The following is a 19,374-nucleotide window of genomic DNA, read 5'->3' on the forward strand; positions in this document are numbered from 1 at the left end:
TAATGACACTAAAATGCATATATTCGGTTGCATAAAGTTACCAAAAATCGATATATTCGTTGTTCCACTTCGCATATTGCGGAAAATCGACAGAATGAAGTTATTGCAACGTTCCTAATACGAAAGAAAGCTGAATCCTGAAAAATGTTTACGGAAGGTAAACCTGAAAGACGTGCGCATATAGTATTTTGCACCTTACCCTGCCTCCTGCCAAGTCTGTCCCTTTCAAATAAAATTCAATCAAATCTCTCTGACACTGCTACACGTTCCGTTCGCCGCGCATGCCATTTCCGACGTAATACGCGTGTTATATTAAACGAGTGCGCCCGCAAGGAATATTGCAATAACGAGCAAGAAAGCAGATTTCCAAAGAGATTTCCGTCGAGTGCGCGCATTCCCCTTTCCGCGTCTTTTCCCCCATCACCAGCGTCGCTCTGTTGACGTTTCCTCCGAGTCTCATCCAACGAAAGGAGGAAGGAACCGTAGATACATTCATTGTGGGACAGAATGACCTATTTTATCGGAAACGTACACGTGAAAAGGGGCGCAAGAACGGAATGGGGAAAAGGGGAAAAACTCCCGCATATCATCGTTACGAAATGAGTCGCGCGTCATTCAAAACAGAAGCTCGAACGAGGCACTTAACATAATTACTTCGCCTGACGGGATGCGAAAGCAATTGCCACCGAGACGGTCTCGACGACTACTTGAAGGATCGCAATGTCAACAAGAATTTCTACGCGCTACAAATTATAATTTCCACGGAAAAGTTGAGGAGAGAAAAAAAAAAAACAATTCCGTGTGATATTAATATTAGCTTAAAAAATTAGAGAAACTGACGATTGTGCAAGTGTATTTTACTTGTACATCGATGTACATATATGAATTACAAGAGCCTCTAACGAGCCTTAATCTTTATTAGGTAAAATATATAATCAATAGCATTTTGTCAGATCTGAGATTCACGCAATGGCAAACATAGATCGATCAATTATCAAAAGAAATGTAATCCTTCCGCAGCAACGCCGACAGATTTTTTCCGCGCGAAAAAAGTAAAAGGAGGGATATGAGTGACGTCTTGCCGGTTTATTTTAAACGTCGTAAAATCGCGACTCGCACAAATCCAGCGTGTAAATCTTTCCGCGAACGATGCATTCGAACGACCCCCGTCAAGAAGGTAACGACTATTCTTTTTAACATTCTCGAGCGCGATCCGTTCGTAGGTGGCGGAAACTGGCGGAATAATCGTGCGAATATTCAGCGACACGTGAACCACATATAACGATTTTTAATTCGCAACCGAGACCGAGCACAGTGAAATGGGAAATTTTCTGGCGGTACACAGAAGTACGTGTTCCAACAGATCGAATGATTACCAAATTAGATTCGAACTTCGAGCTCGAACTATCTGGCAAGATCTCGAAGCTCTATAATACGTATGATCGTGGTAGGCAAACTTCGCGATCCCATCCGACATGCCCGTCTTGACTCCCACACTCCCACACTCGCGGCAAGTTCCGCGTTCCAACAACTGTGGATGGAGATTGCACGTGCGCCAATTAAACTCGCGTATGGGGGCGTATATATGTATATATAAAGAGAAAGAGAGGGAGAGAGAGAAACATGTAGAATATCGACTGTGCTGTATGCCGCCAGCAATAATGCGATTCTTTCGCTACGTGCTTGACGAGGCGCGGCGCAACTCGGGCACGAAGAGGTGGATGAGACGGAACTACGGCGGAGAGGGCTGAGAGAGAGAGGTGGAGGCGAAGGGCCCGGGATGCGGGAAACGGGTGAGAAAATTAGGTTCTCGTGCCGGGGATCGACGAGCGGCGCGATCATCCGATCAGGCGGAAAGGGTAGGTTTGTTCGGGATTCTCGATCGCGGGATGTCACGTCGCGAGGCGGGACGCCTCCGCTCACGTTCTCTCTCGCTCCTTTTCCTCCACTCTTGCTCGACACCTGTCGATCGAAGGATTAAAGAGGATGCCCCCGTAGAGACAATCCAGGATTTAAAGCGCCGTCCGCGCTCCCCGCGAAACGTTTACCGAGCGGCGGTGGAGAAGAAGCAAGAGAGGAAGAGGAGGAAGAAGAAGAAGAAGAAGAAGGAGCGAGAGCGTGAACGGAGGTAGCGAATTCACGCCAAGCCCCGGGTTTTCGGTGAGGATACTCCCCCTGTTTACACGGCAAACGTAGGAAGTAATTCATCGTGGCTCGTCGCGACTAAATCCATTCCTGATTCACCGCCTCTATCCTCCGCCGTGCACGGGAGTATTACTCGTGCCCGGCAGTAAGTATCCTCGTTACTGGCTGTCGAGGGTTCGTTACCTCCGAGGAACTCTCGTGAGAGCTTTGTCTTCGGAGACACGCGGAGAGTACGCGAATGCTCGGGGGATTTCCACCGGGTATAGCGCCATTGTCAAGATCGCGAATATAGCGCGATCAAGACGCGAGAGGCAACTGATTCTCGCGCGATCGACGTTGTTTGCACGAGAAGACGCAAATTGGATGGTCGACGAATAACAATCATCTAACAAGCTAATTATTGCAAAATTTTTATCGGCTATTTACAAGAGTGCAAAAAGAAATAAACAAGATTCTCGTTATTCAACGTTATTTCGAGTCAATAATAATAGCTGCAGAATATATTCTTCATAGCGTTTTCGATACGATAATTGCTATGAATCGTACGAAGAAGATACACGATTAGATCCGAATTTTCAGATCTACCGCTAGATAATTGTACTGTCAGAGAAGATGGACTAACCTTCGGCAGAATTCCTCGTGGCAACGATTGAGCGAAGAAAGGTGGACTCACCATAGTGTCTTTGATATGATCAACTGGTTGCAGCAGGACCGCCGTGGTACCGAGTGTCCTGTGATGCTGCTGCTGCTGTTGCTGCTGCTGATGCTGCTGATGCTGCTGCTGCTGATGGTGGTGTTGATGATGGGGGTTGCAGTTAGCAACGATGTTGCAAGAGCAAGTGCAGGCAAGGTTGCAAGCCTGCTGAGCACCAAAGAGATGTCCTACCAGCCCCGGGGTGATCGCTGCTGCCGCCGGATTGTTAATGCCGTTTAGCAGGGGCGGGGGCAGGGGCACCGCACCACCCGGGACGAACGGGTACGAATGAAAATACGTGGTGATGGGGGAACGTGTCTCGTCAGCGCCGATGATCGTCTCCGCGAGCCAGGATTTGCTCGTAGGATGCAGGAAGAAATTGCGGCTCGTAGCGGCCGCGAACGACTGCTGCAGGCCCCAGAGGGTCCGTGCGCGTTCCTGTGCGTTCCAGCAGGCACGTTCCACCGACGCGGCCTGGCAGCGAGCGGTTTCCGTTTTGCACGATCGGCTCCACTCGTACGATGGCCACCACAGCTTGAACGAGTACCCTCCCTTGTCCTCACTCCTCCGCCGGTCCCCGTTCAGGGACGCTCGTCCTCCTCGTGTTTCTCTTATTTTTGCTTCCTCGTCGTCCTCCCCTCAGGGACAGGACGCTCGATTGGCCGTTTTTTTGTTCTTGTTTTCCTTTCCTCTCGTTTCGACGAACGAGCCGAGTGACGCCCGTTCGATTTCTCGTTACAGCGAGTTCTACGCCGATCTCGATAGAACAGCGATGTAGAAAGAGGGAGAAAGAGAGAGAGAGAGCGCACTCAGCTGACGATCGAATCGCGCGAGATTTGCGGATAGTCGTCCGGACGGGAGAGACGCGCGGTTGCAGGTAGTCTCTCTTTGACTCGCGAAGTGATCGCGTAGGACTTTGGTTGTACGCGTACGCGAGTACACCAAACAGGACTGAATTCTACTTATGAGCTATATACACGTACACATACACACGCACACGCAAAACGTACACACGCGCTACTCTTACGTTACATCGATACAACAACGACGTGGTCTAAGCGTTATCTACATATGCAATCGAGACAGCCGGATTGAGATCCCTAAATGATACGTGCGAGGATGTTTACCCTAGGAGGAACGGCGAACGCGAAACGCGTCGTCGAGAGTGAACTTCCGAATGATTGTCAGTAGTGTGAGCGAGCGGAGAGAGGGCAACACAGTTACAACCACGAAAAGGGAGATCCGCGAAGGGGCGGTTAGTGATGGGTGATAGACAAGAAAGAGAGAGGAAATTTACGCGGTGCGGATTAAAATATGTACTTAGTGTGCGGAAGAGGCGCGAGAGAGACGGAGGCGACCTTCGTCTCTCGATTCGCACGATTCTCTTGCTCGTGTAATTGAAACGACGTAGGTACGTGAAATATATCTTTTTTTTTTTAACCCTTCCTTCTTCTCTACGCTCCCTTCTTCTCCTCGTTAATCCTTCCTATTAATTCGACGAGCGAACGTTATTCTATCGGGAAAAAAGGTGATACACCTCGAGTTACGCGCTAAGAAAGCTAGCTGAAAATGATTGTCACGAAGATTGACAGAGAGTAGTCCTATTACCGGACAGGGAAAGAGATCCTTAAGTTTCTTCTTTTTTACCTTCTAATGCGCCTTAACCTTCTATCACTTTACGATCCGTTTTTCCTCGCTATTATCCAGTCGTACTCGAATCACGTGTCAGCGTCTCGCGGCATGCCGATCAGATATGTTTTATACGTATAAACGTATATATACGTATGTATAAGTGTAAATATATATATATATATGTATATATATCGATTGTATATATATAATATAAATATTAATGTAGAGCGTGTAGAATCACACGTAGAATCGGTACAGAGGCTGAAGATCACATAAAGAGACACGAAAGTCGATCGCTCGACCTCTTATCTCACACTAGACATGTACATTACCGCCCTGACCTGGGAAAAAAAGTCGCAAATAACTTCCCCTCTCTTTCCCTCGATATGTCCCAACCCACTACAATTGATTGTCTTGACGCGATTCTCTTTGTTCCTCGACGGTCACCTGACGACGCAGATGTCGCGATTGTTTCTTAATTTTTTTTTGCTCTATTTTACTCCTATCCCTAGCCTAAAAACTTAGCGACGAGACTCGTCTTTATACACATACGTTTTTACACACCTAACACACAACCGAGACTCTCCGTTCTATTACTATTATATACTTGATTTCTTTCTCAAGTCTCGCGCGGAGGGGGGGGGGAAAGGTACTCTCGATGATTTAACGTCTGAACGACTATCGTTTAGTGACTTAATTAACGATTAACGCTTAATCTCGCGAGAGCGAGAAACGCGACGTATCTTTTTTCCGCTGTTTTCTTCTTTCTCTCTCTTTCTCGATCGCTCTTACTCGAGACGATCGGTGGAAGAACTGCTGAAATGGGACAGCCGCGTGCTCCGTTTCGTGTCTTTTTGCAGAGATATGTATACGTCTATTCGTGTCGACTGCTACTCGGCTACTCGGAAGAGTTTCTCTTGCCGGATGTCCGGTCTCTCGTGACTTTCCGCAGCAATTTTTCATTCAGCTTGACATATTTTTTTCCAGCAGCAATCAGGACAATGAGAGGAGGAGCAAGATGAGCCGGTTAACAGTTCCTTGCCCAGTTTGTTCGACGTGTGTGTGTCGCGAAAACGTGTGTCAACAATACGACGATACGACGACGACGATGTGACGACCTTGAATCGCTCTCGCAGTTCAGTCCGGCAAGCTCTGTCGCTCCACGACACCGGTGGCTCGTGCTCGGCACACACAGACACACACAGACACACACACACACACACGAGCTCAAAGAGGGAAGACAATCGGGCGCGCAGTCAGAGGGCTGCTTTATGCATGCGTACTCGGCATACAGAAAGAAAGAGCGGGAGAGAGCGAGCGAGGTATAGCGTTAAATGTGCTTGGGGGAGTCTCTTCGCGGCGCTGATCACGTGGACTTGCTCCAACGTTGCCTTCCTTCTGCCTTCTCTCTTCTTCGCGTTGCGTTTCTCAGACGGTGGGCGAAGACGGGGCAAAGACGGCAGGCGGCGGCAGCGACGACAACGACGACGTGGACGAGGGTGACGTATGTTGGCTCGTGCGATGCTTTTACTTGCGCGCGCGTACTTCACGGATTCAGGCGCAAGATAAACGAAAGCGGAAGAGAGTCGAGAGAGTTGCTCGCGGCGAGAAAGAAGGAAGCAGACTGGAGGTAGCTGAGACTGTGGGGGGTGACAGTGGCGCGTGTGTGTCTGTCTGTGTGTGCGTTTGTCGTACGAGCGCTTATGCCGCGGGTCTCGCGCTTGTGTGTGGACGTGCGTACCGTGGCGGATGTGTGTCAGTCGGCGGTGAAGGAGTCCAGCGTGGAAGGAGACAGACGTGGCAAGAGATGGAGGAGGAGAAAAAGGAAGGGAAAAAAAGAGGAAGAGAGAATGTTTGTGAGTGTATGTGTGTTGTGTGTGTGTTCGTGAAAGAGAGAGAGTAACTCGGAGGCGGAACGATTAAAGTGCGTCCTACTCGATCGCCTAGCTTGACACAACTGAGGAGCGTCTCTCTCGCGCGGCGCCGCGTAAGCTTCCGCCGCCGCCGCCGCCACCACCACCGCCGCCGCCGACGCCACCGCCGCCGTCGCTGCCGCCGCCGCCGCCGCCGCCGCTACCACCGCTGCTGCAGCCGCCGAGTCGGATTACACCGTATACGCGCCTTTCAAACGTGCCTTTCTCGGCCCCCACCGAGCGAGCGGCGGCGCGTAACCAATGGGGTACCAGAGTACGCCGAGAGGACGCGAACCCGTACGAGACCCATCGAGTCTGCGCGGCGGCGGCAGAGCTCTACTCCCCGAGCTTCTCTCCCTCTCGATCCTTCTCCATCCCCTTTCACCCCCGCTGTCTGATCCGCGCACGCCTTCACCTTCCACCCTTGCGGCACCCTCCGACACCCCCGACACGCTTCCCCTCCCCGCCCGCCCGCTCGCCTTCTCTTCGCCGCAACGACCCGCGCGCGCGGACGCGTCCATCTGAGAGACGCCACCGCGATCCCGAAGCCGCTCTCTTAAGCTTCCCCACCCTCCCGCCGCCGCGAAACAGACTTCTGCGCACGGGTGCTTGCGAGGTAAGGAAGAGCTTGTATTTATTATGCGCTTGAACGGATCCTAGATCTTTCCCGCGAGTGAGCCAAGATTCCATTCGGTTCCGCTCTCCGTGAAGGACTACCTGATGCCCGAACGTTAGAAGGATTTAAGAAGATGCACTATCCGAATAATTTCAGATACATTGCATTTAGCGAATTTCAATCTCGATTGTTATCAATCTTTGAAGAAAAAAATAGATTTTGTTGACCGATACGAGATAATATTATATACGTTAACAATCTTGTATTACAATCACAATCTCTCAAATCGACGTATAAAATTAGCGTAGACCTGATAATCTCAATTATTACAACAATAAGTAATTTCGTAAACTCTATAAATAATATCACGATTAAGTATTTCTTCTTAACAAAATATCTATCAGTATATTTCATATATTATTGATAAAATTAAAAGTGGTTTTACGTCTAGTCTAATAGTTGATTATCGCCCCATTGAATGATTTCGTTAATTTTCCCAGACCCACACCTTGCAATTAATGTGGGAGTAGTAACGTTTACGAGCGATACTCGAATGGATCCTACTTGCCGAGAGTGATTAACATAATAGCCGGGAGTTTAAGGTTAAACATCGGCCGTTTAAAAAAAAAACCCGTTTCTTTTAACGCGCACCGTCATAGTTGCAACTGTGGTACGCGCCGCTTAACGATAGCGCTCTCCGGGAAAAGTACACTGAGGAAGTTCAATGGATAGCAATAAAGCACCGACGTCGCAAATGGTTCCCTCCACTCAGTCCGGTTGCCCGTTATAGCAATAGGCTGGGGGTGCGCGCTAAAACAACCGAAACTTTCGCGTTCACCGACCATCCGCGAGTCGAGCAGATGAAAAAGTTTCAGAGACAAATAACGGGATGGGGGTGGGAACGCGTAAACAGAAGCCTCGTGAGTGCATCCCCGAGAGCGGGCCCGGGGGTGGAGGGGGCGGGGAATAGGGATGGCGAATCGCTGATTCTCGAGTCGGCGAAGAAAGAGAAAGGTGTAAGTGTGAAGAAAAGAGGGGGCGGAAGGTCGCGCATTGCCATTCGTTCGACGAGCGCTTCTCAGAGCGAAAGTTCGGAGTGTTTGTTCAAGGCGGAGATTACTGTTTTCGCGAAGAGACAGAGAGGTAAGAACGTAGACAGACTCGGAGAGAAAGAGAGACGGGGAGAAATTCGAGCATAATCACCTCCTTCCATCTCGACGTCCTTGATGTCAGAACGAAAACGGCAGAACTGCCGCCTTACCGTGAAGGGCTTCGACAGGCTCTCTCTGGAACTGATTGCGTCGCGATCGACGAATTCCAAGTTCCCCAAAAACAAATCTTGAGCAGGATCGATTGCGCTTGTGAATGATTTGCCCGGAATCGGGCGTTTACGAGGGCGCTTCACTAACCGCCTAAAAATGCCCGGTAATATGATGCCGAGGAAAGTCGTAACTATATATCGCGATAAAAGGCGCTGCTAAAGAGAGAATGAGAGAAGTGCGTTGATACTTATATGAAAACCGAGTTCAATATCGACATCTATAATTACTCTCAGTGATGGTGAACATTGAACTGATCGATGGAGAAACCTATTTGTTGAAATAATCAGGCATGGAACGCCGGACACGCTTTCAAGACTTTTCAGAACGCATAATGAGTTTCGTTTTAATAAAAACCGGCAAAGAATTTTTACCGGAAAATTCTATTACATCAGATGTACCTCCGTCTAAAAGGAGAGTTGGTGACGTCAATAGAACGCCATTATACAAGCTAAAACTGGAGTGTCCGTAGTCATTGTAATGCTTGCAACTTTCATAAAGGACGCTTTGTCCGCTCTCTCCGCGGTGCACGAGTATCAAGCTTGTCATGTAAAATTATGTAAAAAAAAAAAACGTACTGTTATTTAAAAACGTATACCAAATTGGTAAATATTTGCGGATTTCAAATTAGAAGCTGTATCTTTCGAGCGCACTCGTCCCAGATTTATTTCAGCGATTTTTAATAAACCTCCACGGGGCACGCACTAGTACTGTTTTCTATATACGTTTACATTTCCAAATGTCATTTCATTTAAACTGCACTTTCGCGTTTAAAATACCTATATATCGTCAAATATAGAAAATAAAATGTTATATAAAATACGAAAGCGCGGTAACAAAACAAAATGAAACAAAAATAAAATGAAAAATTTTAGACAGCTCCAACTATTTGCCGTAGTTTTCATCAAATTGCAATATATGCCGTAGGCTTATTATATAAATAATAAATTCAGTAGAAAATTCAGTAATCCTTGTTTAACTAAGCACAGTACGGCGAAATACGAGGCAAATATAGCTGTCAAAAAAATTGCTCCACAAAACCACGAAATGCGAATCTTTAAAAATTTCTCAGCGCGCGCTCGGTCGAAATGCGGCGAAACGTCAAATGTTCGCAATTTTCGGTAAATTATCCAAGTTGATTTCACTTTGATCCTCGCCTAAAACTAAACCGCGTATCGCACAATCGCTTTAACGTTCATTATCGGCCGTCCGTAGCGTTTTATACATATTTTTAATTACGTCAACGAAATTAAAGCCGCGCAGCTGAAAGGCAGCTGTGCGCCTTTACTTGTGAAAAGTTTAATTAACTTACTAAAAGCTTTGTGTGCCAGAGAAAACGATGTCAAAGGGGGCCGCGGCAGCGCTTACCTGTAAACAAAAATTATTACGGGAATTATTCGCGAACCTCGCCGTATTAATGCAATAATACATATGTTGATTCAAACGGTCGTCAAAAAGTTTATATTCAATAAAAAACAATACGAGTGTAATATAGAATTAAAAAAATAATAATAAACACTTTATCTTCAATTTTTTTACTGCTGTATATATCATTTTGCAATCTCCCTCTATATACAATTAACTCGTTTATATTCATAATAATAACGTATAATAAATATAAAGTAATATATATAAAGTATAGTAGATGGAATGGCATAAACATGTTTATTAATATTAATATCTCAATTAATATTAAAACAACTGTGTGTGATGCTTTCTATACAATATTTCCAAATACATAGATTTCCTTAAAAATATCATTTCTGTTCATATATTAATCATTTTATCAATATTCAATATTTATACCTTCTAAACATGTTGACAATAACTTTATATATATACTTTGGAGCATGTTAATAATCAAAAGCATGCGAAAAGACGAGGTCGGAGCAAACTCCGACGCTCTCTACTCCAATGTATTCTTAGCTCGCGTCACTAAACACTTAATACACAGCATACAAAATACATCGCAAGCGATGTTGTAAATAATCGGAATTCCAAAATAATTAAAATGTGTTATATAACTATACTATTAAAAACTACATTTTACAAACAATTAAAGATTACATTTAAAAAATATAATGTGTCTGCATCTCTTTCTCTCCTCCAATATTATATAATATACTTTATATACATATTTTATTATGACATGCTGTTATATTCGTTAGTTTTATCGCTTAATCAAGTTTAACGTTAAACTTACGAAGCGCGATCGTTGTGAAGCTGTTTCAAGGATTTAATCGTTTCTCTGGCCGAAGGCGGCTCGCGCAGTCGATAGAGGCTGCAAATTGCGCTACAAACCTCGCCCTTAATATAGCGCTAATAACGTCCTAAGAACGCACATCGCGCGCCTGAACCCTCCGGGAGAGTAGGTGCGAACGAAATCGCGAGGAACGTTAGAGTGATCGTTAATCCCGCCGTGCCGACGACTTAATACGTCGGGCAAACCGTTTCGCGCCCTCCCGGGGCCCCCCGCCCGTTCTCTCTAAGCCCCGGTGAAATTACTACGGGAGTAAGCAGTATGCAGATCGCGAAATCGCGACGTACGTTAAGGATTAACTCGGGCGCCGGCCCGGAGGGGCGCAAAGAGGATCCGCTCGCGCGAAATCGGGAAGTCGAAATGCCGCGCGACAGCTGCGGCACTCGCCCGTTTAATCTATTTGATGAGCCCCTCGTCCCTTCTCAACTATATTTCTGGAAACCGTTAAGTTCTCCCTCAAATTTAAACAACTGTGCTAACGTTTTCGGCTCCGCGAAAAATACCGATTCGCGGTATCCCATGTACCTATTATTATCTCTAATTGACAGTTTTTATGTAGAGAGAGAAACAATATCAAAAAAACTTTTTTTAACTTACTGATACAAGTAAATTACTAATACATTAACGAAAGCTAAATTGATAACTAATAATTTCGTGCGTTAAGAAGGAACAACAGCAAGACAGTGATAACATATAAATTGCTGCCAAAGCAGTGATCTTTGAATAATTCAGTATTGACAAATCGTTTACGCGTTCTCAACTCGGCTCGAAGCTCGATTATACGAGTCGCTCCGTACGCGTTTGATTTTCATAAACGATAAATCGCTCCCGATAATAATCCATTACGATTTCTTGCGCTTATACTCCGGACAATCTTCCCGTCAATCGTCCGCACTCGACATCAATCATCCGCCGCAATTTAATAGGCGAAACAGCTGCCATATACGTAAACCGATTCGTCGGTGGCAACCGTTAGCGGATGACCGCAATAATGATTCGTCCAAACAGAATTATGCGCCGTCGATTTTGACCGATAACTATCGTCACCTCAAATTCGCTCTCGCGCGAATTCCGTCTCGATATCGACTTGCTCGCGTCGTGACAAAAAATTATCGGACACCGAAAAAAATTGCATGCCACACCTTTTTCGTCCGCAAGAAACTTTCGGCCCCCGGAGAATTCTCTCATGCAGCTCGTTTTCGGTACGAAAATGTCTGGTCGCTCCTTTCTCGCTGTTCCCATTTCCCTGTGCGACAATCGACGAATTTGCGCGACCAGAAATCAGCAGACCAGAGGTCACGACGACATCCCACTTCGCTCGGTCAATCACGCAATCGACGTGTGAGATAAGGGTGCGAAGAGGTCAAACAAATTTTCGTAAATACGTACAGTCTTTCCGCTTTTGTTTTATTAACTCTCCGGTGGACGCGTGAGGTGTATTTTACACCCCAGGCTTCTTTTTTCGTAATGAGTTCTAAACTCATTTCAATTATTATCAAAACCGATTTTTATCGAAAAAAAACGTTAAAATTATAGTTTAAACCTATTAAAAAAATATATACTTTAAGATATGTGCAACAATGAATAATATTAAACAGAAAACAATAAATATTAATTGATTTAATATTTGTAACATAAATAATATGTAGGGTGTAATTTACATCCCTTTTACGTTTCAAATTTTTATGCGCTTACTGGGCTGCGTTCCAACATTCAACTTTGGTAACTAAAATCTATAGTTTACGTCACGTACACTATAGAATTTTAGTTACCGAGATTAAATTTTGGAACACAGCCCTGAAGAGTTAAGGAAATACTCTGATTTTAATCGAATACATACTGAACATCGCAGATGCTCGTATGTCACAAGTACCTACGTTTTTCTTTCGATCAATTTAGCTTCAATTTAATTTGGTATTTTTCAAGGTTATCTGAGAGTCGAATAAACCGATATCGGATAGCCGAGCGGACTGACGTTGGTTAACGAATCTCCGATATTAATCGGCGCAACACGTCAACTCTAGGATCTAAATGCGAATTTTCAAATAGAGATTCGATATTCGCGCTAACGAGCGTTCGTCAGATAAACATTTCAACGCGACGACGGAAAAGCGATACGATGAGCAACAACGGCCGGGAATCGTTAACCGAAGCACGGTAATCGTACACTCCAAAACAGGCGATTCATAAACCGTCGCATGAGAATGGGAATGGGGATGGGAAATGTTCGCGTTTCACGCGTGACACAGGCTCAAACGACAATCTTACCCCGCTAAATATGTTATTCCGCGATGAATATAACGATCGCGCGCGTGCATCGTTTTACGCTTTGTCGAGGAAACGGAGGCGGGAACGGCCGCGAGGTACTTTACACGCGACGTGTACACGGCGCTATAGTTAATCAAGTAGTTAATCGTCTAATCATCCCCTGGCGATCAAGGCCGACGGTTTTCCGGCGGATTTCTCGACGGAACCGATCTTATCCGCCGGAATAAGTCACGCGACGCGCGAAAAACTCTTACAGCAGCGAATCGCTCTTGTCGTTACCTCCCGCGACCAATCGTCACGGTTCTTTTCCACAACACCGCCACGGTGTTGCAGTGTTGTGCCATGGAAAAGTTTGTACGATAACAGAAAACACGATAAAATAGACTGATGACGAATGGATCGTAATGATTAATGACAAATACGAGGATGTATTCGCGGCGAAACTTTTCGAGATAGGACGAACTCGCGTCGTTCAAAAGATGAAAACTTTAAAGAACCGTCTACAATAGCCGTAAAAGTATGCAGTAAGACGTAAGCAGTAAGCTATTGACAAATGGGATTTTTACAATTCAAGAATAATTGACTGTGGTTGGTCAATAGCTTACTGCTTACGTCTTACTACATTCTCTTACGGCTATTGTAGACGGTCCTTAAGATTACAGGGATCCTCCGACATGAAAAAAAATATCTAAGGTGCGTTGAAAGACGCGTCAAGATCTCGTTGAAATAACTCTTAAGTTCCTAGCTCTGGTTTTTCTCAACTCTCGGCGATTGGATAAGCGCGGATCACGCCGCTCAATCTCTTTTCCCTCCGTCGTCGTCCGCTGCGGAATCGCGAATCTGCCTGATCCTGGGGCCCGACGCGACGCGACGCGACGCGACGCAACGCCCGGGAAACGAGCGTGAACGGGTTTCCTGTAGATTTCAGTTACAGCCAGCGGGAAGCCAATAGTTAGGCTGTCGCGGGTAATAGGGGTTGACGCATGGCTCCCACGACGCGGCGCGGTCCCTCTCGATCTGCCATTCTTCCGACCGCGCCACCCCCGTATGCCGACCATCACCCGCCGCCCGCTCTTCTCACCCCCCCTCTCGCCGCTATCCTTCTCAGGCCCGCCGAATCCACCATTCACTCCCCTCGCGAGTCACTCTTTATTTATTTAAAGCCCCGAGCGACCGGCCGTCCGCGGTCTGCACGGAGAGTACCTGGCATTTCCGATGGGATTTAACCGCGCGAAAAGGATTCGGCCCGTACACATTCGCATACATCGTGAGAGATAGAGATATAGATATAAATAGAGATAGAAACAGATTGAAAGAGAGAGAAAGAAAGAGAGCGAGCGAGCGATCGAACGATCGCTTCCCTATTTCCGCCGGTTTTGTTTCCGCGAGAGTTACCGTCCGTCGTCGCGATTTCCATGTCTCTTCTGGTTCCCAGCAGATCGATTACGCTTTTGGACGACCGTACTGGTCATCTTCCCATTCTTCTACTCTATGCTCGCCTAGCCGATTTATTGCTCTGAGAAGCCCGGAATTGCGAAATTTTTCGTTCGAAGGCGTACCGGAATATGATGGCTATAAACCATTGACTTTCGGCATTTCGGAAAATAGACGGCAAAAATGTTAGTCATGTGGCAATTCAAACATTCAATTAGTTAGTCGGTTGGTTTTACGAGAATATCGCTAATAATCAGAATAAAGAAGTATCGATACGATGTGTTTTTATTCTATCCCGAAAATTTATTGTCGGATTTACTTATCGGGATGTAAACGTAAGGACATCTGGGAAACGGGGAGAGAAAAAAAGGAGGGTACCTCGTCAGGAGGATCCGCAACAAGAAGTGAAAGCTCAGGGCGGTCCGGTCTGGAGACGAAAATCCCTTTCGTCGATACCTCACCCTTCGGAACCGAAGGATTAGCGAGGATCCGAGGATCGAAAACTCGGGTGATTTGTAGCCGACGGGCAAATAGAATCCTGACACGGCCAACAAAGTCAGCGCGACGGAGAACGGAAAAAGCTTGTTTACACGGCTAAAGCGACGAAAAACATTTTCCGTGTATCTTTTGTTGACCAAATAGAAAGCAGGTGTTAACGACACCGGCCTCGTCCTGCCACGCGCTGCGCATTGCCCGTAATTAAACCCCTATCTGTTAACACCGTCAATTGATAACGTTTATTTCGGACTCGCGCTTGAACATTTGTACATCACATCTTACGTGTTAATTACACCTTCGTGCAATTTCTCCGTTCTTTTATCGTGTGTGTGTATAAAGCGAGGATTTTTATTGAGAAACACAAACGTGTCATTCGCGCGACACGATTCAATCGCCAACTTTTACCGGCCGAAAGCAAACGCGCTAGCGCCCGTATCTCGGGCGAGGATGAGCGTTTCCAAGTTAACAAGTTTCCATCAGTTCATTACCCTACCTACCCGAGTAAATAAATCATTGCCACGAATTGCGCCGGCTGGGACTCCTCCGCGATCTTTGCCGTCTAGTTTCGCCATCTACGAGTTTACCCTCGGTGCAACGGGCCGTGGCTCTCGATTAAGATCTCGTTCGAGAGGCTGAGATACACACGCGCGCATACACACACACATATATCTCGGTGCTTGTGTACCCAGTCAAGTGTATATAGCTTACTCCTTGCTGACAATTGCGTCAAGATGCGAAACGCGAGGACCATCATTACGTAACAGACGCGAAATGCGGCAGTGCGAAGCCACCCTTAAATTACTAGCAGATCGTCATCAAACAAATCCCCGCGCCTCGCGATTCATGAACGTCTAGTTTGCTTTAATCTCACGGAAGATTAACGAAATGTTGAAAGATTTCAATCTGCTCACCAGATATTACGCGTTTATAAATTCGATAGGTTAAGTCACGCTCTCTCGTCTTAATTCGATCGTTGCTAATCATTAATCACTCTCGTAATTCATATAGGAGATAACAACCACTTGTCATCTCTTTTCACGCTCATCAAGAAGTTCCTCAAAAACTTGCGAAAGCATGACAGCCTTCAATCGCGTGACATAACGATGCGCGACCTTATTTTCAGTTCCTTGTCGCAAGCGTGAAGGTTGCGCGATAAGAATATCGCAGACACGAGGCATGCCTGAGCATGCATTTTTTTTTTTTACGTAACTGATAATTCTCAAAGATAAGGTGACCTCGTAACGTTAAAAGCACAATCTTGAAGAATTCTGGCTTTCGCGGCGAGGATGTATATGCGACCTCGAGACAATTTGCAACGCAGCTGGCGCGTCTTAGAGGATGGCAAACGTATCAAATTCCACGTTCATTGTGCAATCGCAACAATGGCTCGATAAAACGCGAACCGATACAACGTTTCTCCTATACGAGACTATCATCGCGGGGAAGAATGCACGCGAAAAATTTGCGACCGAGTGACCCGCGAAGTGCAAGAATGGGACGCGTCTAAGAGGAAAAACAAATTCCTAATCGATTTTCGAGACTCTTATCATTGGGGCTCAAATATTATTCCGGTAAGAGACGGTACTCTCCTCGGTCTATTCGAGGTCTACTTGGGCATTTTTACTGCGTTCCATAAAAATTCTTGGTCTAATAGCTCGTAGCCGAGAAACGGCCGAGTAGGCTGAAAGGGAGAGAGATAGTGTTACAGCTGGGATACAGGAAGTAAAATAAAAGCCGGATAGTCACGTATATATTATAGACAGGCTGACCCTCGCGTAACTTCCGATTCAATAAACCCGAAGCCCATTAAATTCGTGAAATGAAAAAAATAATAGAACACATCAAAAGCGACTGATCTGATCTTATGGTGCTGCGTAAATTAGAGCAGCTTCTCTTGAAAAATGTACTGACGAAATAAGCCATTGTTTAGAATTTCTTTTCGCAGCCTAGTAACTAGTAACGCGGCCAGATAAAATTAATTAAACAGGGGAAAATATAATGAAATTCATGTAACGGTTACATGATCGAAGTTCCGAAAAGGCACTTTCCAAAGTTCAATTAATTCTCGATTATCATGATTAAATACGAAATCTAAACTCGCTAAAGTCAGACGACATTTCGCTGGCATTAACTGCCTAAACATTATATATATAAACAAGAGTTTAATAACTCCTAACTTTAATTACACTTTGATACCTTCTTTATCTTTCCCCGATCCAATTTTTCAGAATCAGAATCTATTCGAGAGTTTGCGAACGTGAATAGAATTATCATTTCACAATACTTAGCGAACGATACGTGTCCTCCAGACGTTTACTTTCGAGGGATGCTCCGCAGTTCCCTCGCCTGGAGAGCACATTTGCGGGAGCAACTCTCAGACAGTAACGTGTTTAATCGCGTGAACGCGCACGACTCTGTACAGCCGACAGATACTCTCAACTGTACGTATAATATATACTTCGTAAAGTTCAGAGTTGTTAAAGGAAAAACACGTGACCGGAATTATCTGTAAAGATGAAATAATATTGGGTGTCTCAAGATAAATCTTATGAATACACTTTATGCGAAGAGAAACTGCGAACACTGTTCTATCGGTCGTAAGAATTAACTATAAGCACGAAGTGTCAGATTGCGTATCAACGCAGATAAAAAGAAATTTAACAATTATGCATTTTTAATTCATCATTATCATAACAAGTCCTCAGTCCGAAGACCGTTTGGACGCATATCTCCATCCTCTCCTGTCCTGAACTGAACCACGCATTTCCCTGAAAGTAGAGCATCCTATGTCTTTGACTATTTATGAGCAACAATCTATAATCTAAGTCTACATCTACCTCTATTTATTCCTATACGCCTCCAATATGTCGCAGGTGTCCTACCATCCTATACCTCCTCTCCTACTCTTTATTGTTTTCCATATATTTCCCTTTTCCTTAATTCTTTCTATATACTTATTCCTAACCCTATCTGTCTATAACGGTATTCTCATCATGCGCCTGTAGCACCATATTTCGAAACGCTTCTATTTTTCCTAGCTATTTAATTACAAGTATTATTACGTATAAATTTTATATTACGTAAAAATTTACATGTACAGGAGGGTGTACATCTCTCAAAAAGTTAAACACCGCGACAGCAACGTGTGTCCCATGAGAGACGAAAAAGCTCGCGCTGCCGTTGCGCGCATGAGATAGACAAGTCGCATTAAGCGAAACGCTTAAGTGCGGATCGACGCGAGATAGCGAACGTAATCCGTAAATGAGCGAAGCAGCGACTTCCGGCACTAAGCAGCCGGCTGACTTTGATTAATCGTGTGAAAAGTCCGCCCCCTATAAGGCTCCGCGAATTCCGTATCAACTCCCAAATTGGCGTAATTCCTTCGTCCAAAACGTTTGACCTCTCCCGACGAGGGAATCTTAGTTTTGTCGCATCCCCATTTAGTCATAATAATGCAGCACGAAGCACGTTCTCTCCCCTTTAATCTCGTGGTCGAGGGAAACCGCGCTCCACGAAGCGTGGAATGGAACACGGAGATTCGCTGCTTTGTACTGCCATAAAAATGGTAATAACGATAACGCACTCACAATGCGCTCCGTTTACCGTGATATTTTATATGCGATATTTATTGTGCCGTTTCTCCCGCATCCATCCGAGCCCTGACGTATCTTACACGCTATTACATCATAATCCCATACATGAGACGTACACGTAAACGTAGTTAAAAAACATCGCGAATGTAACCCCGATCGTGAATAAGAATTAAATAAAAACGTTGCAACGCTGCATAATGCAAATTGATCAAGCAAGCAGACAAAAGAAAAATATATACAAAGAAATGCCATGATTCGTAATCAAATTGCTATTATTTATTCATTTATTGTGTAAGCAATAGGCACAAAAATGTAAATAATTTATCCGGAGAAATGTCTGATCATTCAAATTAGAATAGCCTTAACGGATTGAAGTAAGCTAAATTAATGATTCGCATCCGTATTCGTAATTGTACAGAGAGATTAGCGATTTGCTATAGAGGCGCCTTCTCATTAGACGCGCGTAGCTTCCTAAAAGCTACTTTCTGATCGTTCCAACAACCTGAGAGAAGCTACGTAAAGGTGCATCAAACGAAAGTGATAAGATAAAGGATCGCGCAGACTAAGAGAATAAGCGCCGCTGTTGATGCGGTTATTTATAGATAATTCTTTGTGTAATTATATTTCATTTAATAATACATGAAATGTCTGATGTACAACGGGCAGAGTAAATTTAATAATGTTCAATAGATATTATTAATTGAACATTATATTACCGACTTGCTATTCTAACGGACACAATTAAACTTGCATAAAAAATTATACGGTATAATACAAATTTAAACTATAAAGGCTATAAAAGTTACAGGTTGTAAATCGCAATTATACGCCGCAAATTGAGAATTCTCTGATCACCCCGTTATATATTCAGTGTAGTTCTCCTGTGTCATACATAGACGATGTTTAACATCATCTCGTGTAAAATGATTGAAAATATATGAACACATCATTTTCGCATTGATCCAGTCACGTCAACAATGCGCTATTACATTTTTATCTTAT

At 44.9% G+C, this 19,374-nt stretch overlaps 1 protein-coding gene across 6 annotated transcripts in view; it reads right to left on the minus strand.

The window, feature by feature from the left end:
* Heph (polypyrimidine tract-binding protein 1 heph) overlaps positions 1 to 19,374 on the minus strand; it is a 459,111-nt gene that overhangs the window by 245,120 nt on the left and 194,617 nt on the right. The window contains exon 1 of one of the 6 annotated variants that reach the window (XM_077414711.1): positions 2,819 to 6,437. The exons of the other annotated variants lie outside the window; for them this stretch is intronic. Coding sequence (XP_077270837.1) covers positions 2,819 to 2,821 — 3 coding nt within the window. The 5' untranslated portion in view covers positions 2,822 to 6,437. Of the gene's footprint in view, positions 1 to 2,818; positions 6,438 to 19,374 lie in introns of those variants that run through there. 6 annotated transcript variants of the gene reach the window in all.

The sequence above is a fragment of the Temnothorax americanus genome, unplaced genomic scaffold (genome assembly GCF_048541705.1).
Source record: "Temnothorax americanus isolate GAGA-0224 unplaced genomic scaffold, ASM4854170v1 Scaffold37, whole genome shotgun sequence".
Classification (NCBI taxonomy): Eukaryota; Metazoa; Arthropoda; class Insecta; order Hymenoptera; family Formicidae; genus Temnothorax; species Temnothorax americanus.